Consider the following 24,767-nt stretch of genomic DNA (forward strand, 5'->3'; position numbering starts at 1 on the left):
GCTTTTCACATGATGATTCTATAAGGTAACTAAATAACCATATGAGACACTAATTTCTATACTCTTTTCATACTATGTTTTTATACCTTTTTTCGCACCATATTTTTAAAATATATATGTCATACCAAATTCATATCATTTTCATATAATGTTTGAACATATTTCTATATCATTTTCATGCAATGTTTGAACATATTTCTATATCATTTTCATGCAATGTTTGGGATTCAAAGTTGCTTCAATTTTAATGAGTATATAAATTGAACATGTTATTCAGGATTTTTCTTAGAATTTTCGTGTATGAAATCTGTATAAAATCAATATGAAGTATCAATATTTCGCTCGAGGTTTAGACATGATTCATGAACATCTATCACAACCACAAATAAAAAAGTAAAAACTTTGTTGCGACTATAATAAGAATTCACATGAAATTTGAAAAGGAAGAAAACACTATATCAACAAATCTCACATTAGATAAAAAAGAAAAAGATAAGTAAAGTAATTCGTTAATAAAGGTAAACACCAATTTTTTCTCCTAAGAAATAGTTTGAGTATGTGTATATATATATATAAATATTTTGAGTATGAATGAAGAAGAAACGTGTTTAAGTCAAAAAAAAGTTTTCTTTTAATAAAGTATTTCAAAAAAGTGTAAAACCTTTTGGAATAGATAAACATAGAGATAATAAATGAAAATATTTATTTGTACCATAATATACTTTTACTATAATTATCAACATACTATTTAAGGAGAAATTGAATATTGTCCTACAAAAAGAGGATTAATTTTATGGGATATAACTATATAACTTAGCAAACATAAACTCCTAATTAATCTATTTAGCCTAAACTTCAATTAATTAAATTCATATCCACTCTTACCTATTAATTATCCCTAACTACAATCCATAGTCTCTCTTATGTATTTTCTCTTTTTCTCTATTTTCTATTACTCCCCCCCCCCCCCCTTTTTTTTTTTCATTTTCAGCTCTTTTCTTCATTTTCTCTCTTTTATTTTTGTTTTTTTTTTCACTTTTTTCATTTTTTCATTATTTCTTTTTTCCTTTTTTCTTTTTTTCCTTTTCCTTTTTTCTCATTCTTTTTTTCTTTTTTTTTTCTCTATTTTCCGTTACTCTCCTTATTTTTTTTTTTGTATTTTTTCTCCTTTTTCTCTCATTTATTCTCCTTTTTTTTTTCTTTTTATTCTTTCTCCTTCTTTTCATTTGTGCGAACTAACAAACACAAATACAAGTGTGAACTATAAAATATAAATACAAATATGAACTATAACATACAGATATAAGTGTGAGATATAAAATACAAATATACAAATGTGAACTATAATATACAAATACAAATGTGAACTATAACATACAAATACAAGTGCGAACTATAAAATATAAATATAAATGCGAACTATAACATACAAATACAAGTGTGAACTATAAAATACAAATGAGAACTATCATTTGCATTTTTTAAGTATTGAAAAGAAACAATTGTTTTTCTTTCTACGAATAATTGTTTGTATTTATTGATACAAATAAATACAATTCAAATTTTTATACAAATACAATATATATAAATACATATTATATTTGAATTTGTATTTGTAAAATCATTTATTTGTTATTGTATTTGTATCAAGTGATATTTATTTATTTACAAATATGAATGTTAATTTTGACATACAAATACAAACTATACATTTGTATCAAATGATACAGAGAAAAAACATTCCCCCCCCCCCCCCCCCCCTCCCCCCGAACTTGTACTCCCAACTTACTCTAACAGTTAAACTTAACTTACGTGGGGGTGTGAAAAAGAAAGAAAATGGGGGTGGGGGGTGCCTTTTTTATCTAATATATATATATATATATATATATATATATATATAAATAAATTAAATACATAAAAATAATGTGTGGGGGATTTTTTTTTATAGAAAAATCATACTTTTTACGTGGCAATGACGTGGAAGTGACGTGGCGTTGATGTGTAGGCGAGTGTAACACACACTCCGTTGTGAGAGTGGTATTCAGATTTGAGGGGTGAAAATAATATAATTTAAAGATGTTAAGGGGGTAAATAAACGGAAGTTAAGTTTAAGTGCTAAAATGAGCTGGGAGGACAAGTTCGGAGGGGGAGAGATGTCTTTTCTCAATGATACATTACATATTTATATATTTTAGAATCAAGAAAATACAATTGATACATTTACTTGTTTGTATACAAATACAAATGATAAATTGTACATAACCACGACTAAATATAATATGTAATCAACTTACAAATACAAATACAAAAAAATTCTATAAAAATAAAAAAAACATCGACGAAAATAGAATACAAATATAATTTAAATATACAAACACAATAAAACCACAATACAAATATAATATACAGTCAATTATAAAATACAAATACAAAATAGTTCTTTAAAATACAAGTGTAAATTATATAAAATATAAATAATGGTGCGAACTAACAAATACAAATACAAATGCGAAATACAAATACAAGCGCGAACTTTAAAATATAAATACAGTTGTATCAATGAATACAAAAATATAAATGACAGTGTGACTATAAATACGATAAACAATTGTGGTATTTACGTTATCATCCATGACTTGTGCTCGAGTACCCATATTTTTTAAAAATATAAAAAATAGAAAATAGAAAAAAATGATAAAGAAAATAAGTATAAAAAAATAAAAAATCAAAGAAGAAAGAAAAATAGAAGTTAGAGACAAAAAAGAGAAAAAAAAAAATGAAAAAAATAAAAAAAAACAAAAATAGAAAAAAGAATAAGAAAAAATGAGAAAAACACGAAAAAGAAAAAATATTAAAAAAAAAAAGAAAAAAATGATAGTGTTTTTGGCGAGACTAAATATGTAATGTATTTATGTTTTTTATGAATATAGAACACTGAGTAAAAGTGAATACAATAGTTTGTGAATCTAATACAACGGCTAAATAGGTACAGCATTTATATTTTATATGAATATAAATTATTAATAAAATCGAATACAACGGACGTAAATTAAATGCAACGAGTATAAATGGTAATTATGTAAAATATGACCATGGAAGATGAGTTTTACAATAAAATATCACTATTTCTGAAAGATATCCTAATTTTATTCTATAAATATAATTTTGAACTTTATATAAAATAAAATAAATATATATTTTAAAAAATTGCTATAACTTAAAAATAAATAGTTATTGATGCAATTATCTAAAAAGTGTTTGGTATAAATACTCCTTTTCACCCAAAAAAAAAAAACAAAACTTATACTCCAAATTTTAATTTAATAAATGTATAGGGATAATTTTCACAACAAATATTAGGGGCGTTAAAATGGCATAAAGCCCAATTACATTTCTATAAATAAACCTAAAATGGCATCATCCGAAACCCAGCTCCTTGTTACCACTGCTACACTGTGAACCGCCATTGATACCCAACGGACCACATTTTTTTCACAGCAAAAAATGGGATCATCCGAAACAATAAGCAGGCAAGTTCCCCCTACTTTTTGGTCTTTTACGGTTCTGAAAATCAACGGAGCACCCATAATATTATTCATATATATATATATATATATATATATATTTTTTTTTTTGTGTGTGTGTGTGATGTGAATGAATATATATACAGGCAAGCTCCGCAACTAGTTAATGTATTAAAGGAGATGAAAGCTGGATTGGATACAGTTAATTGTAAACTACAAGCTTTAACTGCAAAGGTTAGTTGTTTTTTTTTTTTTTTTTTTTTTGAAAAAAATTACTTGTTGTTCATGGATATAGTTGATTAAATATTGATACTCGAGTTATAGCGTTGATGGATAGTGTTAGCTGGTACTTATTGCTTGTAATTAGTTGTAATTAGTTGAGGTGTGCTCAAGCTGGAATATTTGTTTGATACTGGAGTTCTAGACTTGGTGGATAGAGTTACCTGCTGTCGCTGGTGAGAGGTGGCAGGTATCTGTGTATTAAGTTAGGTGGGTCAAGCTCACTTGGACACCACGGTTATAATTTTAAAAAATATTGATACCGGAGTTCTAGTCTTGTTGGATAGAGTTATCTGGTGGGAGATGGTAGGTATCCTATGGAATTAGTTGAGGACGCAAGCTGGTCGGTATATTATGGTTATAGAAAAAATATTGATACTTGATAATTCGGAAGAATAAGAATTTATGGAGAATAATGTTAGGATGAACGTTTTTTTTTTTGATGTGGTGAAACCATGTGAAAATACAAGAAAAAAAAAACTGTTGAGTTTTTCCTATCAGTTGAAATGTCAATCTGACAGAGTTACCCTTCTGTCACCCAATATCTGTGCTTGTATGCGGTAGTAAATACTAAACATCTGTGCAGCGGAAAAAAAGAAGGGAAAAATTGATATGGTTTACCAAACAGTAATGTTAAAGTATAATTGATGAAACCAGTAGTAGTAAATTAAAGGAAGAATTCCCAATAAAGTTTCATGTTTTATGTGGCTGCTAGCTAAGGAAGCAGCTCTGACTCGGGATTATGTAAAAAGGGGATAACCTTATGTTCTAGGTGTTTCCTATGTGGGGAAACCTCAGAAACCGTAAACCATCTGTTTCTACACTACAAATATACTCAGCAGCTATGGAGAATATTTTTGATCCTTAAAGGCATATATTGGAGTATGCCGAGGAGAGTCACTGAAGCTCTAAAAAGCTTGGAGGAGGCAGGCGTCCATGCTAAAGACAGAGCTAGATGGAGAATTATCCCTGCTTCAATATGGTGGGCAATTTGGAAAGAAAGGAACTCTAGGTGTTTTGAGAGCATAGAGAATAGTGTGCAGAAAGTTAAACTAAACTGCATTTTGTTGTTATGTTTTTGGTGTAATCAGTTATACTCAAATGACACTGTCACATAATTGATGTTTTAGACTCAGTATAGATATAGAGCAGTGGAGTTTGGAGTACATCTGCATATTGTGATATAATACAAAGTTACCAAGTTCAAAAAAAGAAAGAAACCAGAAACATGGTTCAATCGGAACTCTGCAGGGAAAATTAATAAAGTCTACCAAGGTTTCGATTTCATTTACTAACTCTAAAGTACGCCGGAATATAACCTGCAGTAGAAAATCAGCTTTTATCTTCAAACATGATTTTTGGTGTCTTCAAAACCCATTCTTAGTGTTATGTTGAAGATCAGTTGTTATTCTTACATTTGGTTTATTGCTTGTCTAGATTTTTTCTATTCTTGCTATAGAGACTTGAGTATCGTCTGGGTAAGCGTGAAATTAGAGAACTTTTAGTTAGTTTACCTTGTTTATTACTGTATTTGATTTATATGGACGTCCAACATTGAATGGTTGCAGAGGATGCATATAACTGACTAGTTAGTTTACCTTGTTTATTACTGTATTTGATTTATATGGACGTCCAACATTGAATGGTTGCAGAGGATGCATATAACCGACTATAACTGGTTTAGGATTGAGACACAGTTAAATGATTGATCGCTTTCTTTTATCAAATCTTAACATTGTTTCCTACTTATAAAACATATAATCGCTGCCTATATATGACCTGGATCATCATTCCCATGCCACCACCCTATTACCTCTTAAGAGGTTCAGGTTTTTTCTTTGAGAAATTTATTAGGTTATATTTTACCTTATGTGCAATCAAACATTGAAGAAGTATTTAGTAAATGGTTTCGTTTTGTAAAACTTTTTTGAAACAATAGTCTTTTGGGTGCACAATCCAACATTCTCCCCTTTAAGCAAATATGGACTAATATGTTAGATGCTCTAACTATATGGGTTTTCCATGTGATAGGTGTTAGCACCAATAGTATATGATCTTCCCAGTTAGTATTCATTCATGATGTGTTCAGTTTAGTTTTAGTCGATGTCTATGCTGCCAGTATCAGAAAGTCCAAGTCTATGCTTGATTGAAATACCTGCTCGATTTTAAAGGATATATAGCAGTATATGTGACTCAATGTTAGTAGTCCATAAAATCAATGCCTTTCGCAGGGCACTCCTGTAACTAGATTACAGAAAACAGTCCACTGCAGCATCCATTTCGGTTGAATGTGCCTTATTATTTACGTGTCATCTGTGTAGGAAAGAATGAAAATAGCACTATATCAACTTGATGTGCCTGTTTCCTCTTCCCAATTCCCATGCAATTTGTTGCAGGTGAAAGCGGATCACTTTCCAACAGCAGATGGAATAAGTTATCTTGAAACGAAGCATCTGCTACTTCTGAATTATTGTCAGGCACTTGTCTATTATTTGCTCCGCAAGGCAAAAGGACTCTCAATTGAAGGGCATCCAGTTGTTCGGAGTCTGGTAGAGATAAGATTGTTTCTGGAGAAGGTATGTTGATCTCTTCCTCAACTTGGGTACTCCTGTCTCTCCAGCTCCTCTTGGGTGCTTTTCTGCCCTTAATTGCAGTGTCCTTACCATCATGCTCTGTGCAGATTCGCCCCATTGACAAAAAACTACAGTATCAAATCCAGAAGCTCACAAGAGATAGTGACACAGCTTCTGAGAAGTCAGTTATAAGTGAGAAGGGAACAGATACTCAGAAGGAGGATCTATTGAAGTATCGTCCAAATCCTGATATGCTTAAACCAACTGCCTCTGCAGAGGTAGGTGATTGGTACATGACGATGAAATGGCCATTTTAGTTTCCTTCTCTTCCTGTTCAAAAGTGTTGGCTCGATCTTTTGCAATTTTAAAAGTTGAAGTTATAATTTAACTCACTCAGTTCATATGATTTCTTGAGGTAAAGAGATGGTTGAATGTTTTTTGTCTTGAACTACAGGATGGTGCTAACGTATATCGCCCCCCCAAACTTGTACCTGCTTTTATGGACAAGGATAAGATGTCGAAGCAGGAGAGAAATGAGGCTAGGAGGGAGAAGGAGAGATGGCGAAGTGCTAATCAAAGCCCGTATATGGTAGAGTTGTTGAACGATCTTGAAGGAAGACCCGAAGAGGTAATTCACTTTCTGACTATTAATACTGAATTACTTCAATGAGGTATTTGACTATTGATTATGATGAAAAATACAGGTAAGAGAATCTGTTGGAACTGAAAGTAGAGAACTCACTAGGTACATGGCTCAAATGGAAGAACGTGCTGACAAAGAAGAGGGGTTATTTACTCGTGCCCCACTTACAAAAGCGGAGAAAAAGAAAATGAAACATCTGAAGAAGTCAAGAAATGGGTAACTACTGTAGGAACTGTGTGGTAGTCTTACTATTTAAAGGAAAAAAAGCAAGTTATGGTCTGTCTTTTGATTATTTCATATTGTTAACTTAGTTTATGAGTAGTTTGGAAATTCCTGGAAGATTAGGTGGAGCTCTGATTTCTTTTTTAAAATGGATTAACTGGACGCTGATCTGCTTTCTTTGATTCTGCTAGGTTGCTTGGACTGACAGATAGTTTTTATGATGAGATAAAAAGTTTGCCTTTAGGGGAACCTGTTTCTGAACAACCAGAAAAATTTGAGAGCGGCTTTGCTGGAATCAAGCAACAGAAGAAGCGTAAGGTAATTGTTTATGAGATTGCATGAGTCCTCGGTTTGTTTTTCTTACAAAATCTGAAGTTCAGGTCTGCTTTACAGAATTATATATGAAATCTTGCCTTTGCTGTGTTGTACTAATTGTCCTAGACATACATAAATCTTATGCATTCCCGTTTAGGTGATAAACGATATAATGAATGTATAATTTGTTGATATTCTGGTATGAACTAGTCTTGTTTGTTACTTTGCTCAATGATTTAATTGGAAGGAAATCGTTGGTCTATGAGGTCTCTGGTTATCTTTAATGCTTCACAACCCTCGCTCCTCCCAAGTATAATGTATATATATATATATAATGAACAACACAATTTTAATCATGGTTGAAATGGAGCTTATTTGTAGCAGTGGTTTATATTTTGATCTATAACTTTTGTGCATGGACATGAGTTTTATTTTGTGTGGGGGTTCTTTTAACCTATGTGTGTGTTACTGCAGAGAAGGAATTGAATGAATGTCGGTGTGAGTCCATCATCCAATATCGAGACTTTTAAGGTAGGAATGGTTAGATGTTCCATGTTGCTTTTTCTCATGTAACATGTACAACTCCGTCATGATGCTAGTTTTTGCGACTTTTTATCGCTCTAAAATCTTGCACCGTATTTGTTATTGTTGGCAGCAGTGACAACTGAAGCCTAGGTGGATCATGTGAAAGTTGCTTGCTGCAAGGCTGAAGTGCCATGGTCAAGGTGTTTTGGTTCATAAGTATCTTCTCTCTCGAAAAATATGGTACAGTTGATTGATTAAATGAAGCCTCTTATGGGGTAGTTGTATAATCATCATCGTGAAATCTAAAGGAAATTGTACCTATTTGCAAGCAATTCTCAAAGGAATCAACTTTTTGGATGGTCTTAAACATATATATTGGTAGGGTTGAGCACCAATTCTTTCCTTCATTTATGGTGTGAATCTTGCACATTTCATTTCAGTGAAGTTACTATCACGAGATTCAAGACCTAACTTCTGTGCATTATAGAGAGCAGATAGTTTATTTATTTAGCGTAATAACTTATCAAGCATTTCATTGCTTTGTTATAAACGCTAGGTGTGAGTAAATTTTACCCTCTTTCAAGAGCAACCCTCCAAAAGAATAGCTAGACATCCCCACAAAAGTTCCTGGTTGGTATTTGCTCACACCCTAGCTAAAAGGCTAAGTCAACTGTTCAATGTTCACACAGGCTGCTTGAAATATAATATTATGACAGATCGACTTTCTTACCATTCTACAGCAACTTGGAATAAGTGTTCAATGTTTACCACGCGCGTTGCTTGAAATTCAAGATTACAACAGATCGACATCATTGGACTTGTTTAAAGAATCAAATACAACTGTAATTACATCAACTTAATTCACTATTTAATAGACCTGAAGGCATTTCCGCAATCAAATATGACTCTGGAAGTTTTATCTGAATTTTCTGCATACCAAAAAAGATCGAACTGTTCTTCTGCAACAGTAACATATCCACCAATTTAATTTCTTTAACCTTACCTAAGGCATGTAATATAGCAAGAGCCCTTTGTTATTGTAATCCACCACCTGTAATGCCAAGAGAGTCTTAACATTGAGAGTACATCCAGAATACGTCCTTGCTTCTGGTGATTAACAATATCTTAGCTTATATGATGACAATCAGTGGAGGGATTAGTCAAGCTACCATGATATTGTCAGATCCATTTTGCTGTAGGCCACACTGTACAACCAGGGAAAAATGGATCTTAGTAAATGGAGATTATACTCTTCTGGACCAGTGAATTTCCAAGATCATGATTATTATTATCAAGAATCTCCATGGAAGAACATCAGTTGCACTGATTCAAATGAGTCACAATTCTGTGTCCCGCGTCTGAGTTCGTGGAATGTTATACAGGATAAGACCAACGAGAAGGACAGCACTGCCGAGAAGGAAAAAAGGGCTCAAACTTGACCCTTCCGGGAGATATGGCAGTGGCATGGAGAGAAGATACATCGATAAAGGCACTACATAAGAAAAGAGGATAAAGAATCCGGTTGGTCATAGGACTACATAAATTCAAATGTAACCAACACCTCTAAGCACTGTGCTCAGTGTCTGTGAGAGAGGGAGAAAGAACCTGATGACATCACAACAAGGGATGAAACTACAGCTGACGAAATCTTCATAAGATTGAGAATTGATATGTTGAAAGCAATATTCGTAAATATGTAAAGAAGGGGTAGCAATGGCGCTCCATCACAACCTGACCAATAAAAGTTGCCATAAGGAAAGTCAAGACTCATCTGGAAAAAATGCTTCTAACTTGAATAATCATTTATTAAGAAGAAAAAAATCATGTCACCTACTATGAGAAAAGACGATTAATTTTTTTTTTAACTACTTTAATTGTGTGATGATAACATAACTGCTGAAACTAACATATACTTGTGACATGAACATTATACTAGCAATACATGGCCAATTTGTGAAAATTGTGATGTCATTCTCGTTGACATATTTGTTCACCTTTTCACTGATAAAGTACAGCCATGGATTAGATCCTAAGAGACACGTACTAATTGAGTTGCAACCAACAGTAACTTTCTAAAACTAGTTTCAGTGCTTGCTGAGGAAAGCAAGAGCCCACTGTAACTTGTAAGCAACAGTTCCCTGCCAAAATATTCTAGGTTCAAGTCTTTTTCTCCTCACCAGTCTCCTCCCCCACCCCACCCCCCAAAAAAATAAATCAAAGTCCTCATCAAACTCACATCTGGGTTTACCTCTTAAAAGCGCTCTTTATAAGGGAGAAATGAGGAGCTTCTTGTAATTGTGAATAAAAGATGCAGAATTTAAAAGAAAATATGTTAACTGCAGAAGATCATGACCTCCACCAACTCACTTTACAAATGCTGAAACGATACACATTGACCTTTTATGCAAGCTACACACAAGTTCAAGAGAATAGAGATTGCACCTGAAACAGTGTTCCCTATGTTGAAGAAACAACCAGCACCGCTCTTAAGAAATGAAGGGAGCTCGGAAAAAGGTATGCCCTTCAAGTTTGAAAGAAAAGGCAGAAAAAGGAGAACAAAAAGAGCCTGCAGATAAAACAGACATAACAAAAGCAATATTCAGAATACAGACTGAACGGTCAACGGATCAACTCAATACCTGAAAATTGCAATTCTCTGTTTCAATTTGTTTGTCTACTTTCTTTTTTAGTCTGTTGAAAAAGAATTGTCTCTTGCTTAACTATTTAATTTCAACATCTCTGACATGTTTAAGACCACAAGATCCAAAGATAGTTTGATACATTTTACATATTTGTAGTTTAAGATCAAAAGATATTTTGATACATTTTACATATTTGAAGTTTAAGACCACAAGATTCAAAAGTCTCTTACTTTTCAGTGTCAAGTCACACTAAGACAGACAAATTGAAATGGAGGGCGTGCGCGCGCGCGCACACATATATACTTCCTCTGCTCCATTTTACTTTGCCCTTATTGACATGGCACGCCACTTAAGAAAACCTTAATTATGGATGTATTTTACTAAAGTAACCATATTAATGATGCTTTGGAACTTTCAATATGACTATTATTAATGTATGTTGTTATTTAATACTAAGGGTAGAAAGGTAAAAATACAAAAAATTTCTCTTGATTTCAAAAAATTGGAAAAGTAATTTGAAAAAACTATTCTTAGTATAGGGGTCAAGTAAAATGGAACGGAGGGAGTATGTAACATAAATGTAAATACGTAAATAGCAATACTATATCCATTGTCTACAGTATGCAAGGTCATTCTAACAACTACTATTGATCCTGCAATCACTTCCGCAACAGCAAAAACTGAAAATAAAAGGGCATAAAGGGTTTGAGTGGCTTGTAAATCCATGAAAAACATCTCGGGACCAATCAAAATTAAAAAGAGATTTTGCATATTGTACTGCAATCTTGTGAACATTTCTTCTCTCGATCTGTAAAACTGTCGGGGATGAGCTCTGCATAGCTGCAAATGAAACTTCAGCGAGAGAACTAGATTTTACGACAAAAGTATTTTTGTCTTCCATTTGACGCTGGAATTGAAGAAAGAGTTGATACATAAAAATGATCCTAAACTTAACATCAAATTATAACTTTGACCTTAAACTTTGATAGTGCACAAATAAGACCTTTAACTATTCAAAACCTGAACAAATATGACCGCGGATTTTGCAACCCCATGCGTGAGTCTCACTCGCGCCTACGTGGAAAGGTAATCCAATCACACGGTGCCACGTCGTTAAAAGGGATGACTTGGAGAGATGTCATATTTGTGTAGTTTTGAATAGTTAAAGGTCATATATGTGCACTGTCAAAGTTTTGCTTTTTGTGTTAAAACAACGTCGTTTTTATTATTATTATTATTATTATTATTGTTATAATAATAATTTTTTTAATTATTTCTATAGTAGCAGCACCTAACTTTTTTTTAATTTTAAAAAATTATTATTATTATTATTATTATTTTATTTATTTCTATAGTAGCAGCACCTAGCTTTTTTTCAATTAAAAAAAAAACAGCTACTAGCAAAGATCGAACCCGTATAGTAGGCTGAAGGAAGCGCCCAAGAAGAGCAAATAACACCACTGGGCTATCTAAGTGTCTTGTTTCATGTGGTTCAACATTAATAAATGTACATAAATATACATTTTCTATCTTATATATATATACAACGTAATTTTTTTATCGAGGGGGTTCAGGTGAACTCCATGGCAACCACGTAGGTCCGCCCCTCATTAATTTAATAACATTTTAATTACGTTAATTTGATAACATTAATTTAATATACTACAACTACTATCCTTAATAACATTAATTTAATAACGTTTTATTAAAACTATATATTTTTTTTATTATTAGTATAATTTCATCTTTAATTTAATATTTAAATAAATAATATTTAGATATATTATATAACTTAAATTCGTCCTCTGCTTTATAATATATATACATATCCGCTCGATTTTTTCGTATGAGGCTGACCCGCCTAATTAATAAATCTTCAATATTGCTCTTTTTCCGCAATGACAAAAGAAATTAGATGTTATTTTCATCTTTGAGCCAAAAATAATGAAAAAATAATAGTGAAGAGTCATTTAAAGGTCATATTTATGTATTATGCCCTTAGATTTTAAGCTGGAAGCGCCCAGTTTTGCGTGTTGAACACGCATTTTGCCACGTAGGATTGGAGGTCATATTTGTGCAGTTTTGAATAGTTAAAGGTCATATTTGTGCACTATCAAAGTTTAAGATCAAAGTTATAATTTGGTGTCAAGTTTAGGTTCATTTTTATGTTATTAACTTATTGAAGAAATGGTGCTGACTGTGACTAATATTAAGTAGATGTAAAAGCCCGCGAATACTACTACGTCAACAGAAGAGCCAGTAATTGGCATTTGATTCAGGCTAATTATATCACTAGTATGGAAGCATTCACCACAGAAATAACCCTGAAGAACAGAGTTTAAGAACCAAAAGTTAGTGTATCAAAATTTCTCTTGCTCCTACAGATTACCTGGAATCCAGATCCAAAAGAATTGACAACAAAGATATCAAGCACCTTTCCCTGTATAAATTGAAGATCTATCAGGACTATGCATTACACATTACCAACAGAATTGCGAAGAGATCGGTGGAGTATCTTTCATGCACCCCATATTCAAAACTATGTGAAGACACACAAAAAGCTCTGTAGAAGGTATGCACCTTGAGTCGGCTAGCAGCATCGATGAAAACGAACTCCTACAAATTCAAAGCCCTTAAAATGATTATTTAAGAATCCAGACTGCTCCTGGTACACCGTGATTTATTGAATACCTTAATAACAGATGCAGCGGCTTGGAATGCGCTTGAAGCTACCATCAATACTGGCCAAACAAATGCAATTCCTGTCAGCATCTGGTTGGAATCTGATCCACTGCATTCCATAATCACAAAAACCAAGGTAAATAAAAAAACAGATTAACAGTTCAAAAAAAATTATGAGCTGCTTGATCACACAGAAGCAACTTCCTAACTCTATCTGCAACAGTTATATCTGTCAAAAGGACCAATCACAGGAAGTAGCTAAGTGAAAACAGAAAAGAAGAAATATATTATAAGCTCTGCATACACCCAAACAACTTTGTCAATGGAAGCAAAATATTGTAGGTTCCCTTGTAGCTTTATGAATAAGACTCAAGTTCTCCTTTTTGTGCTAACAAGTTAGAGACACTGTCAGGTAGCTGATGCATTCAGATGCCCTATCACAAGGATTGAGTTTGGGTTACAAAAGTTATCAGAGTGTACGCCAGAAGAATGCGGATAAGATAGTAATTTCACTGAGTCCAGGGAGGGGGGTGGGGGAACACTGTAAGTCAGTTATTGATCTTAGAAGGCGAATTGGCAAAGCCTCAGTCACACACCTAAAGTACCAGTGTGGCTCATGCAAGACTCGTAGTGTGGAATTTAGGCTATTATACAATTAATAGGAACATAGGCAACTAAGCACTGACATGCAGCAACAACAACATACCAAGTGTGATCCCACAAGTGGGCTCTGGGGTGGGGTGTATGCAGACCTTACCCCTAATTTTGTTTTATTTTTATTTTTGCATTTCTTTTTATGATAACATCTTTCTTTTGGCGAGGCGATGCGTGACGCCCACCAGGCAGACGAGCCCTCAGCCTAATGGATTTGGGCGCAACTTGCGTTCAAAGACTCGATAGTTCACGGATTCTGCAATTCACATAAAGTGTCGCATTTTTGCAATTTTTTGGAAGTATGAGATTTCAATTAGTATTGATTATTGGTTACTCTTTGTAGAAACTGATTTTTTTTTTGCTTGAGACTTTTTTAATCACCTTGTGTGGATCTTCCCATCAATGTCAATAAAACTCAGATATCTTCCTGCTTTGACACCATATCGAAATATGTGACCATTTCATCTAAAGTTATGAATTGTTAAATCAGGGACATTTCAAGTCTTCAACAAGCCTCCTCATGTGTAGGTCTGATTCTTTTTTTCTTAGGGCCAAGCACATGAAAATATTTTGTTGATGGGTAATACCGAGACTTGAATTAAGGACATTTGCCTACTCTAATACCATGCGAAGTATATGACCACCTCATCTTAAAGATTAATTCGTGAGAGTGGAATATTTCATCATTTATTTTAGGTCTTCAACAAATTCCTAAATTGACTTACAACCTATGGAGAAAAACATTTCTTAGAACCCTAAAGGAGAAGAGTGTGTGACCTTGTTACGGCTAGTACCACTCCAGCAGCAACCAATAAGCACCCGGCAATTTGATTCAAAGAGTAGGTTCGTCCAAGAATGAACACAGAGAGAGTCAACTGCCACACCAAGAAAGTCTGCAATAAAAAGGCTTTTGCTAAGAAATCTTATTTCGCTTCTTTTATAGACGAGCGAGAACTTTCTTAAGCAATCTCGAGATACAATTATAACTCTTCTTGTTTGAAGTTGGTTAGGACATGATTTTTCAGCAAATTATAAAGCCTACTGCCAATTCATGATTCAATTAGCAAGAAATAACAGAGCTGCGAGTAAGGCTACAAAAATTTCAACTAAAAGAATGAGTAAACTACTACTGACACTATGCAGCCAGAATGCCAGGACTCCAAAATCACTTTGCTGATCCCCTACAGATATCCAGTTTCATAAACTGATAACATAGATACTTCTATACAGACCCCGTTATCCAAAACATAAAAACTCCTATTACTCTCTTGGCTCACGTTTCTTTTCTTTTCTTTTTAATTTCTTTTGGGAGGGGTTGGGGGATTGCAAAGTACATGTATGTGATGCAAGTTACAGGGAAATAAAGAAAAAGATTTCAAAGTACTGGGTCATCTGATGGGTAATACAAAGTTTCTCAGTTTACCAACACTATAGCTTGCTCCATTGAACAACAAATGCTGATAAATGACTCTTAACTCATCTGAAAAATTTCATGCATAACAGTTTTGTACCTCTAAAAGAATGCTCCCAAATACATGACCCATACAGATAGAACATTATGTTTATATAAATTATAACTTCTCCTTTTCCTTTGGGAAATTCTGTTTTAAGGTATACCACAAATAGGTGTAGTTAATTGATTAATTGATACTGTGCATATGAAATGTTGAGCTCATATCCCATCTAGAATTCTGGTAGTTTTCAATATAAGCTCTTGAAGTGAGGAGCCTAATACATATTCAAAACAACGTGAGGTAGAGGTAAGGTCTGTGCACACTTTACCCTCCCCAAACCCCACTTTGTGGGACTACACTGGGTTGTCGTTGTTGTGTATAAAAATGCTATATTCAAGTCAAATGCTAATTATCACCTATCTATATGTTTAATTCAAGTCACCAAGCATGCATTTAATTCATCGACAACTACTGACACGGAGTATTGAATTCAAATAGCATTTTGTGGATGCTAAAGGAAAAGCAAGGATGCATTGAATGTGCTACTCCACCAGAAAAGAGCATCCCTTTTTCTACGCTCTTGGAATTCTACTGCGAAGGTAAAGATAACTTGGGAACTACTTCATGCTCTTTTTTGGCGATAAAGGTGAATTTTTTATGTTGTTAGTTTTACCTGACTAAGTATTGGTATGGCTGGTCCAGGAAGCACGGCTGTAAAATGCCAAAAAGAAAGCAATCAGAAATTACTTCATAACTCAAAAGAATCATTCATACTCATTTATCAGTGGAGCTTACTATTGTTTTTCAGGTTTCGATAAAGCAGCAAATAACTGAGTAAACTTTAATATTTGTTGAAAGACGAGATGTAGAGTAAGAAGTAGAGCATGAAGGATCTAAATTAAATGTTTTTTTCCTAATGCAGGCAGAAATATTAATCTAGAGAGGGAGAGGAAACATTCAATTTATTATCGTAGAATTTTCCTAGGTACAAGGTAATACCTCCAGCATACATTCCACATACGACCCCAAGGGCTTCGAGCAAACCAATGAGCAAAAACCGTGATTTTGGATAGGCCACCATCTCCTTTGTTACAATACCAGCACGATATCTCGCATACAATATGGATAAATAAATAGCCAAGTACCTGAAGTTAATTGGACCACGTTAAATATCAGCCTCTACGTAGTAAAACAAATATAGATTAACTAGGATCAAAAACCTTAAATTAGATAACGGCATTTCCTACTAAAAGTCAAAGTTATGGACATGTTTTTCCACAACCTGCTTCGACCAGTGTATTTGGGTTTCAAATTCAGATTGTTATCTCAGCTAGCCATTGACTTGAGTGTAGGCAAATGCGGACCCCTAAGACTCAAAAATTCACTTGCCACTTACTTTCCTATGCATCTAAGGTAAGGTCAAAACATAATTTACATTCTATTAATAAGTAACAATAGTAGATGATTTATATTTTGACATACTAGAATGTAATACATGATGACCTAGAGTTATGTAATTGCACTTGCGTAACTTCAAGGGGAGTTGAACTCAAGCAATCCATGATCAAGAGGGATGAAAACCCTTGCAGTAGTTACTCAACATTTCACTCTCAGCAACTTTACCAGGAACAATGTCCAGTTATATTTTTAGGCTTTGTATATACAAAAGGTGATTAATTGCTAAAACGAATGGTCAAGAATTTGTGTCACTACTCACAAGTTAAGGTTGGAACTGGATACCTACATATAAAAGCCAATAAATTTATTGGATGTCACCGCGTCCTCATCCTCATTTGGTTACAAACAGAATTTTCGAAGTGAAACTTCAGGACTAAGGATGTTAGTGTTACTCCGTTCTTTCCAATATATATAATACTCTTCTCAATTTGAAAACTTCCAAAATCTTTGTCATGTTTCCACTCCTATGCAACTGTCACAACTTTCAGGAATTCAAAAATTCATTAATCCAATCAAATTTTCAATTTTGATGTGATGCTTACTTGGTAAACCTATCCTTCAACAACTACTTAATGGCTTTCTTACACTATCACTATTATGATATATACAAATCAAATTAACCTCTTAACTCCGCATCCACTCAATTATCTTCCTTAAATAGTAACAACGACAGCATACCCAGTGGAATCCCACAAGTGGGATCTGGGGAGGGTAGTGTGTACGCAGCCATGCCCCCATCTTGTGAAGGTAGAAAGACTATTTCCAATAGACCCTCGGCTCGAGCGAAACATATCAAAAACAAGTACCAGAAGGAAATACAGAAGTAAAGAAGTTTTTCTACAAATAAAGAAGAAGAGAACAGGATCAACAACAGATTAAACGGTAACCGAATTTAAGGAAACAACATTCGACAACAACAAATAAAAAAGACTATAACTGTAACAAGCACAAAGAACAACACGAAAATACACTAATCAAGGCTAAAGATACAACAAATAGATATAGAAATAAAAATCTAGGAGTACGAAAATACAAGGCTAATACTCGACTATATAGTATATATTACCCTTCTATCCTAATCCTCGACCTCCACACCCTCCTATCAAGGGTTATATCCTAGGGGAGCTGAAGTTGTGTCATGTCCTGCCAATTCACCTCTCCCAATACTTCTTACGCCTGCCTTTACCTCTCCTCAAGTCCTTTACGGCTAGCCTTTCGCACCTCCTCACTAGGGCATCCACATATCTCCTCTTCACAAGCCCGACCCATCACAACCTTGCTTCTCTTATCTTATCCTCCACGGAGGGCACTCCCAACTTGGCATGAATAACTTTATTCTTGATTTTATCCCTCCTAGTAAGCCCACACATCCGTTTTAGCATCCTCATCCTAGTTACTCTCAACTTCTGGATATGAGAGTTTTTAAAAGGCCAACACTCTGTCCCATATAACATAATCGGTCTAACCAACACTCTGTGGAACTTACCTTTTAAGCAACGATGACACATTCTTATCACACAGAACAACGGATACAAGCCCTCATTTCACCTACCCTAGAGTGTGACATCCTCATCCTCTCCATTACCTTGGGTAACTGACCTTAGGTACTTGAAACTTGCCCTCTTGGGATGACTTGAGTTTCAAGCATCACATCCACATTCGCATCATGGGACGCGTCACTGAACTTGCACTCTAGGTACTCAATTTCGGTCCTGCTCAACTTGAAACCTTTTGACTCTAGGTTTTGTCTCCATTTCCGACCTCGGCCGCTTTGCGTCTCGTCAATGAGCACTATATCGTCTAAAAATAACATGCATCATAGGACCTCCTCTTGAATGTGCCGTGTCAAGGGTATTTTCAATGATCTTAAGGAACACCCCAAATATGTTATTTTCATTGTTGAGGGGAGCTGATTATGGAGATCTATGCAAGGTCATTAAGGGACAACATATTGTAGTAATTGCGAATTTGGGTTATATTTTTTACTAGCTACCATGGCCGACTATGCTTCAGTTATAATGAGTTCTATACATTCAAAGGATTTTTATCTACCACATAATTGCAATTCCATTTTAACCAAAGGTAACTAGCTACATCTCTTAAATAGATAAAAACAAGTAACTATATGGAAGTCTATACTCACAACAGGAAGACAGGGGAGTCATACAACTAAAATTTCCTCATTTTCTTCACAATACTCACCAGTCACTGCTCACATTGAAGTTTGGACAAACAATTATCACTATGCAAGTTTATGACACACTTTAAGAGAATCAGGTAGGAAGTAAGAGAGTCATGAGTTTTTATCATTACAAATTCAGAAAATCAAAAGGTACGACTATACATCATGAGTTTTTATCGTTAAAAATATTTAAAGTGTATGAAAAAATGGATAACAACAAAAACATAGCCAGTGAAATACCATATGACTATACATCATGAGTTTTTATCGTTACAAATACTTAAGGGTGTATGAAAAAATGGTACAACAACAAAAACATAGCCAGTGAAATACCATAAGTGGAGGTTAGGGAGGGTAGAGTGTACGAGCAGACCTTACCCCTACATTGTGAAGATAGAGAGGTTGTATGGGAGTACCCCCGGCTTGAGTACAACAAATCAAAGTACATATGAAAAGGAAACACGACACTGAAGAAAAATATAACTAATAAGGCAACAGTAACAACAACGAAATGGTGCAATAACCGAAATGTATGAAAAAATCATACTCTTCAAATAGTACCGCACCACTCTTTTTGAAATGAAGAAAGTATTAAATTAGTTTCAAAGTTCATAAAAAGAAGAATAAAATTAAACTAATAAACATCTATGATCATGGATCATACAATAATTGAAAGCGAGAAATATCAAAAACTCACCCAAAAGTAGTAACCTGAGCTAGAAAAAAGGGATACTCCTTCATTGGAACAAGAGCAAGTTTATAAAGCACTTGATTTGCAACACCAAGTACCAAAGTCAAAGCAGAATTCAGAACAATTAACTCTGTAGTCACATCTGATATTCTTCCAGAATCACCTCCGACAGCACGCACATAGAATTTCCGGCTCGAATTCAAATTCCGACGCCGAGTAAACGAGGCATTTCTATGGTGGATTTGGAGTGGCCGGCATGAAGATGTGAGTACAGGCATTATAGGAGAAATGTGAGATGAAGAAGAGGAATTTCACTGGTTATGCAGATGTTCTACTCTTTTTTGAAATGCAGAAAGTACTAAATTAGCTTCGGGAAATAATTTAAGCTCCAAATTAGTAGTACAAAATAATCAAATCAAATCAAACAGTTAAACATCTACGATTGGAGATCATACATTAATTGAAAGCGAGAAATACCAAAAACTCACCCAAAGTAGTAACCTGAGCTAGAAAAAACGGGTACTCCTTCATCGGAACAAGCACAAGTTTGTAAAGCACTCGATCAGCAACACCAAGCACCAAAGTCAAAAGCAGAATTCAGAACAATTAACTCTCTAGTGACATTTTATATTCGTCCAGAATCACCTCCCACAACGGGTGTTAGGAATTTTGAGCTCGAATTCAAATCCAACACCGAATAAACCAGGTATTTCCACGGCGAATTTGAAGTCGCCGTGAAGATGTGCGAACAGGCATTATAGGAGAAATGTGAGATGACGAAGAGGGATTTCACTGGTTATGTTGATGTTCTACTCTTTTCGAAATGCAGAAATTACTAAATTAGCTTGGGGAAACAACTTTAAGCTCCGAATTAGTACAAAATAATCAAATCAAACAGGTAAACATCTATGATCAGAGATCATACAGTAATTGAAAGCGACAAATACCAAAAACTCACCCGAAAGTGGTAACCTGAGCTAGAAAAAACGGATACTCCTTCATCGGAACAAGCGCAAGTTTGTAAAGCACTCGATTCGCAACTCCAAGCACCAAAGTCAAAGCAGAATTCAGAACAATTAACTCTCTAGTCACATCCGATATTCTTCCAGAGTCACCTCCGACAACACGCGCATAGAATTTCCAGCTCGAATTCGAATTCCGACGCCGCGTAAACGATGCATTTCTACGGTGGATTTGGAGTGGCCGGCGTGAATATGTGAGAACAGGCATTATAGGAGAAGGGAATACGGAGAGGTATTTATTAGGGTTTGCTTGTACATTGAAGGAGCGACGAGGAGGAAGAGGTTGGGTTAGGGATTTGGCGCGAATGGTTAGAGAAGAAGATAGAGAGTGAGACTCCATAGAAATTGGTTTGGTGAATGAGGAAAAGTCTACTTCTGATTACCAAATGCACTAGCTATTTATAAGGAGGATTCAGAAACGTTTTTACAACTAGTTCAACCGCACATTACTTGTGTAGCAAATAATAAAAGTAATTTTATCATATTATTTTTGAAATATATTAAGTTTAATATTTTAAAAATATATTAAATAATAAATTTTATTTAATGCTAAAAATAAAATAAAAATAAATAAATAAATAAATTATTTATTAATTTTATAAATTAAATAAATATTATTGAACATTTCAAAATAAAAAACTAAATAAGTAAAAATATACGGACTATGAGATTTGGTCCCATTTTGCTGTTTGTTAACAAGGTGAAAGAATGCAACTATAAGCCTCTCCGCCCAATAATACTTATATTGTTTTTTAAATATAATAATTTAATATTTTAAAAATATGTTGAGTAAAAAATTATTGAATGAAATGAATATTACGGAGTAGCTTTTTTATTTTTACACATCTCAACTAATTTTTAGTTTGGGAGCTATCTAAAAAAATCAACTCAAATACTAGATGATTTTGTACATCAATATTATGATATGTGAGACAAAATTACCTAATATTTTTTTAGTTTTTTTAGAATTTAAATATGAGACCTCATAATTTTAAATCAATTTTATCAGGGATTAGACTGCATTCCAAAATATAAACCTTAACTATTAATTGATCTCATTTTCTACCTAAATTATCTTTGCTGTTTGAATTGAAAAAAAAAAAATCATTCAATAATTGATATGTGTTTTAGTAAATGGATAGTGTAGTGCAAATAGATAAATACGGTAACCGAAAGTTGGGATGCAGAACTCAAGAAAAAAAAAACATATTTCATATTTATTTTTATCATATCTCTTGTAATTATGTATTTGGTATAATAAAAGGTATTTAATATTTTGGCTTAGTATATGAATAACCTCTTTAATTTGTCATCTAATTTCATTTTAGAAATTTAAAATTAGTTAATACTACCATTTATATAAACATTAAAAATTAGCAGGGAAATAATAAAGATGACTCTGTTTTATATATATATTTTTTATAAAATTAATTTCTCTTAGGAAAGATAAATAAGATTATACTATATATTTTATTTTTATAAAATACTTCCTCATCTCAAAGGGGATTACTGCTCGAGCACAAAATAGGATGTCTTTAGTATTACAAAAATAATAAAATCAAATTTTAGCATAATAATATGAATTCTTTCATTTTAAGATTTTAATGAAGTCAAGCTTTAGAAAAAATTTTATTACAAAATTAATTAATAACTGTATAGCTCAAAAATAGAAATTGAGTGTCACAATAAAATAAAAAAATAACTTAACTTAAAACCTCTAATTAAAAATTTCATTTTGATTATAAAATTTGCGACACCTACCTAACAAAGACAACTTGAAAAAACACAAAAACATAATCAAGTAAATCTAGAAACATATTGAACATGTGCATGCATATTTCATTTTCTAGCTCTCCCACCATATTATTTTATATGGCTTGTATGTTTGTTTATATAATTTTCAAGTCAATCAAAAGACTTGTATTAAAATTTTAATTAGAAACTTATTTGTTTTTTATTCTCTTCTAATAAGAATAGCATCATATATGTAATCATACTAATTTAAAATATAATGGAGTTTTTTTTTTTTTTTGAATAAGCTTGCTATCTGTAAATTCGTTTGGGCAATGACAAAGGACAAGAAAAGGTTGTGATTTAAATGGATGCACTCGTTCTACATAAAAGGGGGTGATATGATGACTATATCTCTACACTTAAAAGCAAACTAGTTGGGTGATTCCAAAGATATTTGATGCACGAGTTTGATGGGATGCTAGTATAAATTGTTGTTCAGAGCTGGACAAATTTGCTAAGGCAGGAAAATTCAGTATTCAGATTATGTATAGTATAAAAAGGGCAGTTCGGTGCACTAAAATTATCACTATGCGTGGTGTTCGGGGAAGGGTCCCATCATAAGGGTGTATCATACGCAATCTTACCTTTCATTTTGCCGGAGGATATAAGAGTATGCGTTCTCAATTTCCTAGGATGCAGTCAGTGACGGATCTAGAATTTTCACCAAGGGGGTTTAAAATCGAAAAATGTAGGCATACGAATTAGTCGAAGGGGGTTCAACATCATTATATATATACAAAAAATAATTTTCACCATATAAAAATAGTATAATTTTTCGCCGAAAGGGTTCGGATGAACCCCCTAATCATAATGTGGCTCCGCCACTGGATGCAGTGGAAGTCTTTTGGTTTTGGCCAAAAGAATGCAACTGAGGCACCAGTTTATCTTATGACTTCGTCTGCATCAACGGCTAACTATTGTTGATAGGCTTAGCACGAGGCCTTTAGATTAAAAGGGACAAACAAGTTTTCCAATTAAATGAGGTTCTTCAAGTTTTTAAAATTAGGTGGAAGAGACAAATTTTTTGAGTTTTTTTTTTTCAGTTTTTTCGTTCCAACAACTTCTCCTAGTTGTCGAACAACTTTGATAGTTATTCGACAACTTTGCAAAATTATTCAACAACTATCAAAGTTGTTCGACAACTTCTCCTAATTGTCGAACAACTGTGCAAAGTTGTTCGATAACTTTGTGAAGTTGTTCAACAACTATGCAAAGTTGTTGAGACAACTACTGCATTTATCGAACAACTGTCCCAATTGTTCAAGAGACTGTTTTTTTAACTTTATAAGATTGTGGGATCCACTTATCCCCTTTTTTTAATTAAAGACTTGGAGGGTCTATGGACTCTTTTTTCTCCTTAGCAAGCGGGTATTCAAGTTAATGGGAAGAACTGTGTGTTATGTTCATCAGGGGTTGAGTAAACTGATTCAATTAAATATATAATAAAATATTTTTCATCTCCAATCAAATACATATCAGAATATTGTTCCAAACAATTTGGTGAATACAGATTACTCTCCAAATATTTTTGAATTTCACAAATGGAATTCGGTGAATACACATATCAAAATTTTTTTCAAGCAATTTGATAAATACATATTAAATTTGACATTTTTTGAATCATCAAACTGCTTGTAAAAATCATCCACAAAAATTAAATCGAACAATTATTTTTTCAAAAATGACAACCACTCCAAATTTAACAAAAAAATATTTCACTTTTTCTCTATCTCTAATTCCTTTACCCTCAAATTGAAACTCAAAATCTTTCGCATTACAATTATAGTTTTTAAAGAATTAAATTTCAATGATTTGAGTGTAAAATCAAATTAACGAAGCTCAAAAGTTTGTTTAAGGATTTCGAGGGTGGGTGGGGAGGAAAATAAAAATTTTCAAATGAAGTAAAAAAGAAGGGATGAGGTGGAGTTGAAGAAGAAAATTTGGGGTTTTGGAGGTGTTGAGGGAGGTGGGGAAGTCGTGAGAGTTGCAAATTTGACGGAGGGAGGGGGAGGTTGTGGAGACGAAAGAATAATGGTATATTATTTTTTTTTTTAATAATATGTGTGTGTCTGTGTTGTGGGGGGAGGGGGTATTTTTTTAGAAAAAA

At 33.5% G+C, this 24,767-nt stretch overlaps 2 protein-coding genes and 1 long non-coding RNA gene across 10 annotated transcripts; 1 reads left to right on the top strand and 2 right to left on the bottom strand.

Moving 5' to 3' along the window:
• Positions 1–3,377: 3,377 nt before the first annotated feature.
• Positions 3,378–8,488, top strand: LOC107867348 (neuroguidin). 2 transcript variants are annotated; one of them, XM_047411048.1, is made up of 9 exons: positions 3,378–3,530; positions 3,671–3,758; positions 6,200–6,379; positions 6,484–6,654; positions 6,831–7,004; positions 7,081–7,235; positions 7,433–7,559; positions 8,031–8,087; positions 8,212–8,488. In XM_047411048.1, the coding sequence occupies exons 1-8, from the start codon at positions 3,505–3,507 to the stop codon at positions 8,040–8,042; spliced, it is 933 nt and encodes a 310-aa protein (XP_047267004.1). In that variant the 5' UTR covers positions 3,378–3,504; the 3' UTR covers positions 8,043–8,087; positions 8,212–8,488. The 2 variants fall into 2 exon arrangements, with proteins under 2 accessions (XP_047267004.1, XP_047267005.1); XM_047411049.1 differs by having other exon boundaries at positions 8,215–8,488.
• Positions 3,764–5,464, bottom strand: LOC124897735. Its single transcript, XR_007054650.1, has 2 exons — positions 5,402–5,464; positions 3,764–5,317 (listed from the first exon to the last, which is right to left on the bottom strand). It is a non-coding gene; the product is annotated as an uncharacterized LOC124897735 (long non-coding RNA).
• Positions 8,489–8,772: 284 nt separating the features above from the next.
• Positions 8,773–21,255, bottom strand: LOC107867346 (protein CLT2, chloroplastic). Of its 7 annotated transcripts, XR_001673143.2 has the most exons (12): positions 20,803–21,250; positions 19,851–20,075; positions 16,513–16,658; positions 16,187–16,224; positions 14,837–14,952; positions 13,415–13,514; positions 13,304–13,339; positions 13,113–13,163; positions 10,524–10,647; positions 9,687–9,812; positions 9,251–9,573; positions 8,773–9,132 (listed from the first exon to the last, which is right to left on the bottom strand). XR_001673143.2 is itself a non-coding variant. In XM_016713522.2 (11 exons), exons 1-11 carry the CDS (start codon positions 21,204–21,206, stop codon positions 9,419–9,421), a joined length of 1,521 nt encoding a protein of 506 aa, XP_016569008.2. In that variant the 5' UTR covers positions 21,207–21,250; the 3' UTR covers positions 8,773–9,418. The 7 variants fall into 7 exon arrangements, 5 of the variants coding, with proteins under 5 accessions (XP_016569008.2, XP_047267003.1, XP_016569010.2 ...); XR_007054649.1 differs by lacking the exon at positions 19,851–20,075 and having other exon boundaries at positions 20,803–21,249; XM_016713522.2 differs by having other exon boundaries at positions 8,773–9,573.
• Between the last annotated feature and the right edge of the window lie 3,512 nt (positions 21,256–24,767).

Source organism: Capsicum annuum, chromosome 4, assembly GCF_002878395.1.
Source record: "Capsicum annuum cultivar UCD-10X-F1 chromosome 4, UCD10Xv1.1, whole genome shotgun sequence".
In the NCBI taxonomy this organism is placed as follows: domain Eukaryota; kingdom Viridiplantae; phylum Streptophyta; class Magnoliopsida; order Solanales; family Solanaceae; genus Capsicum; species Capsicum annuum.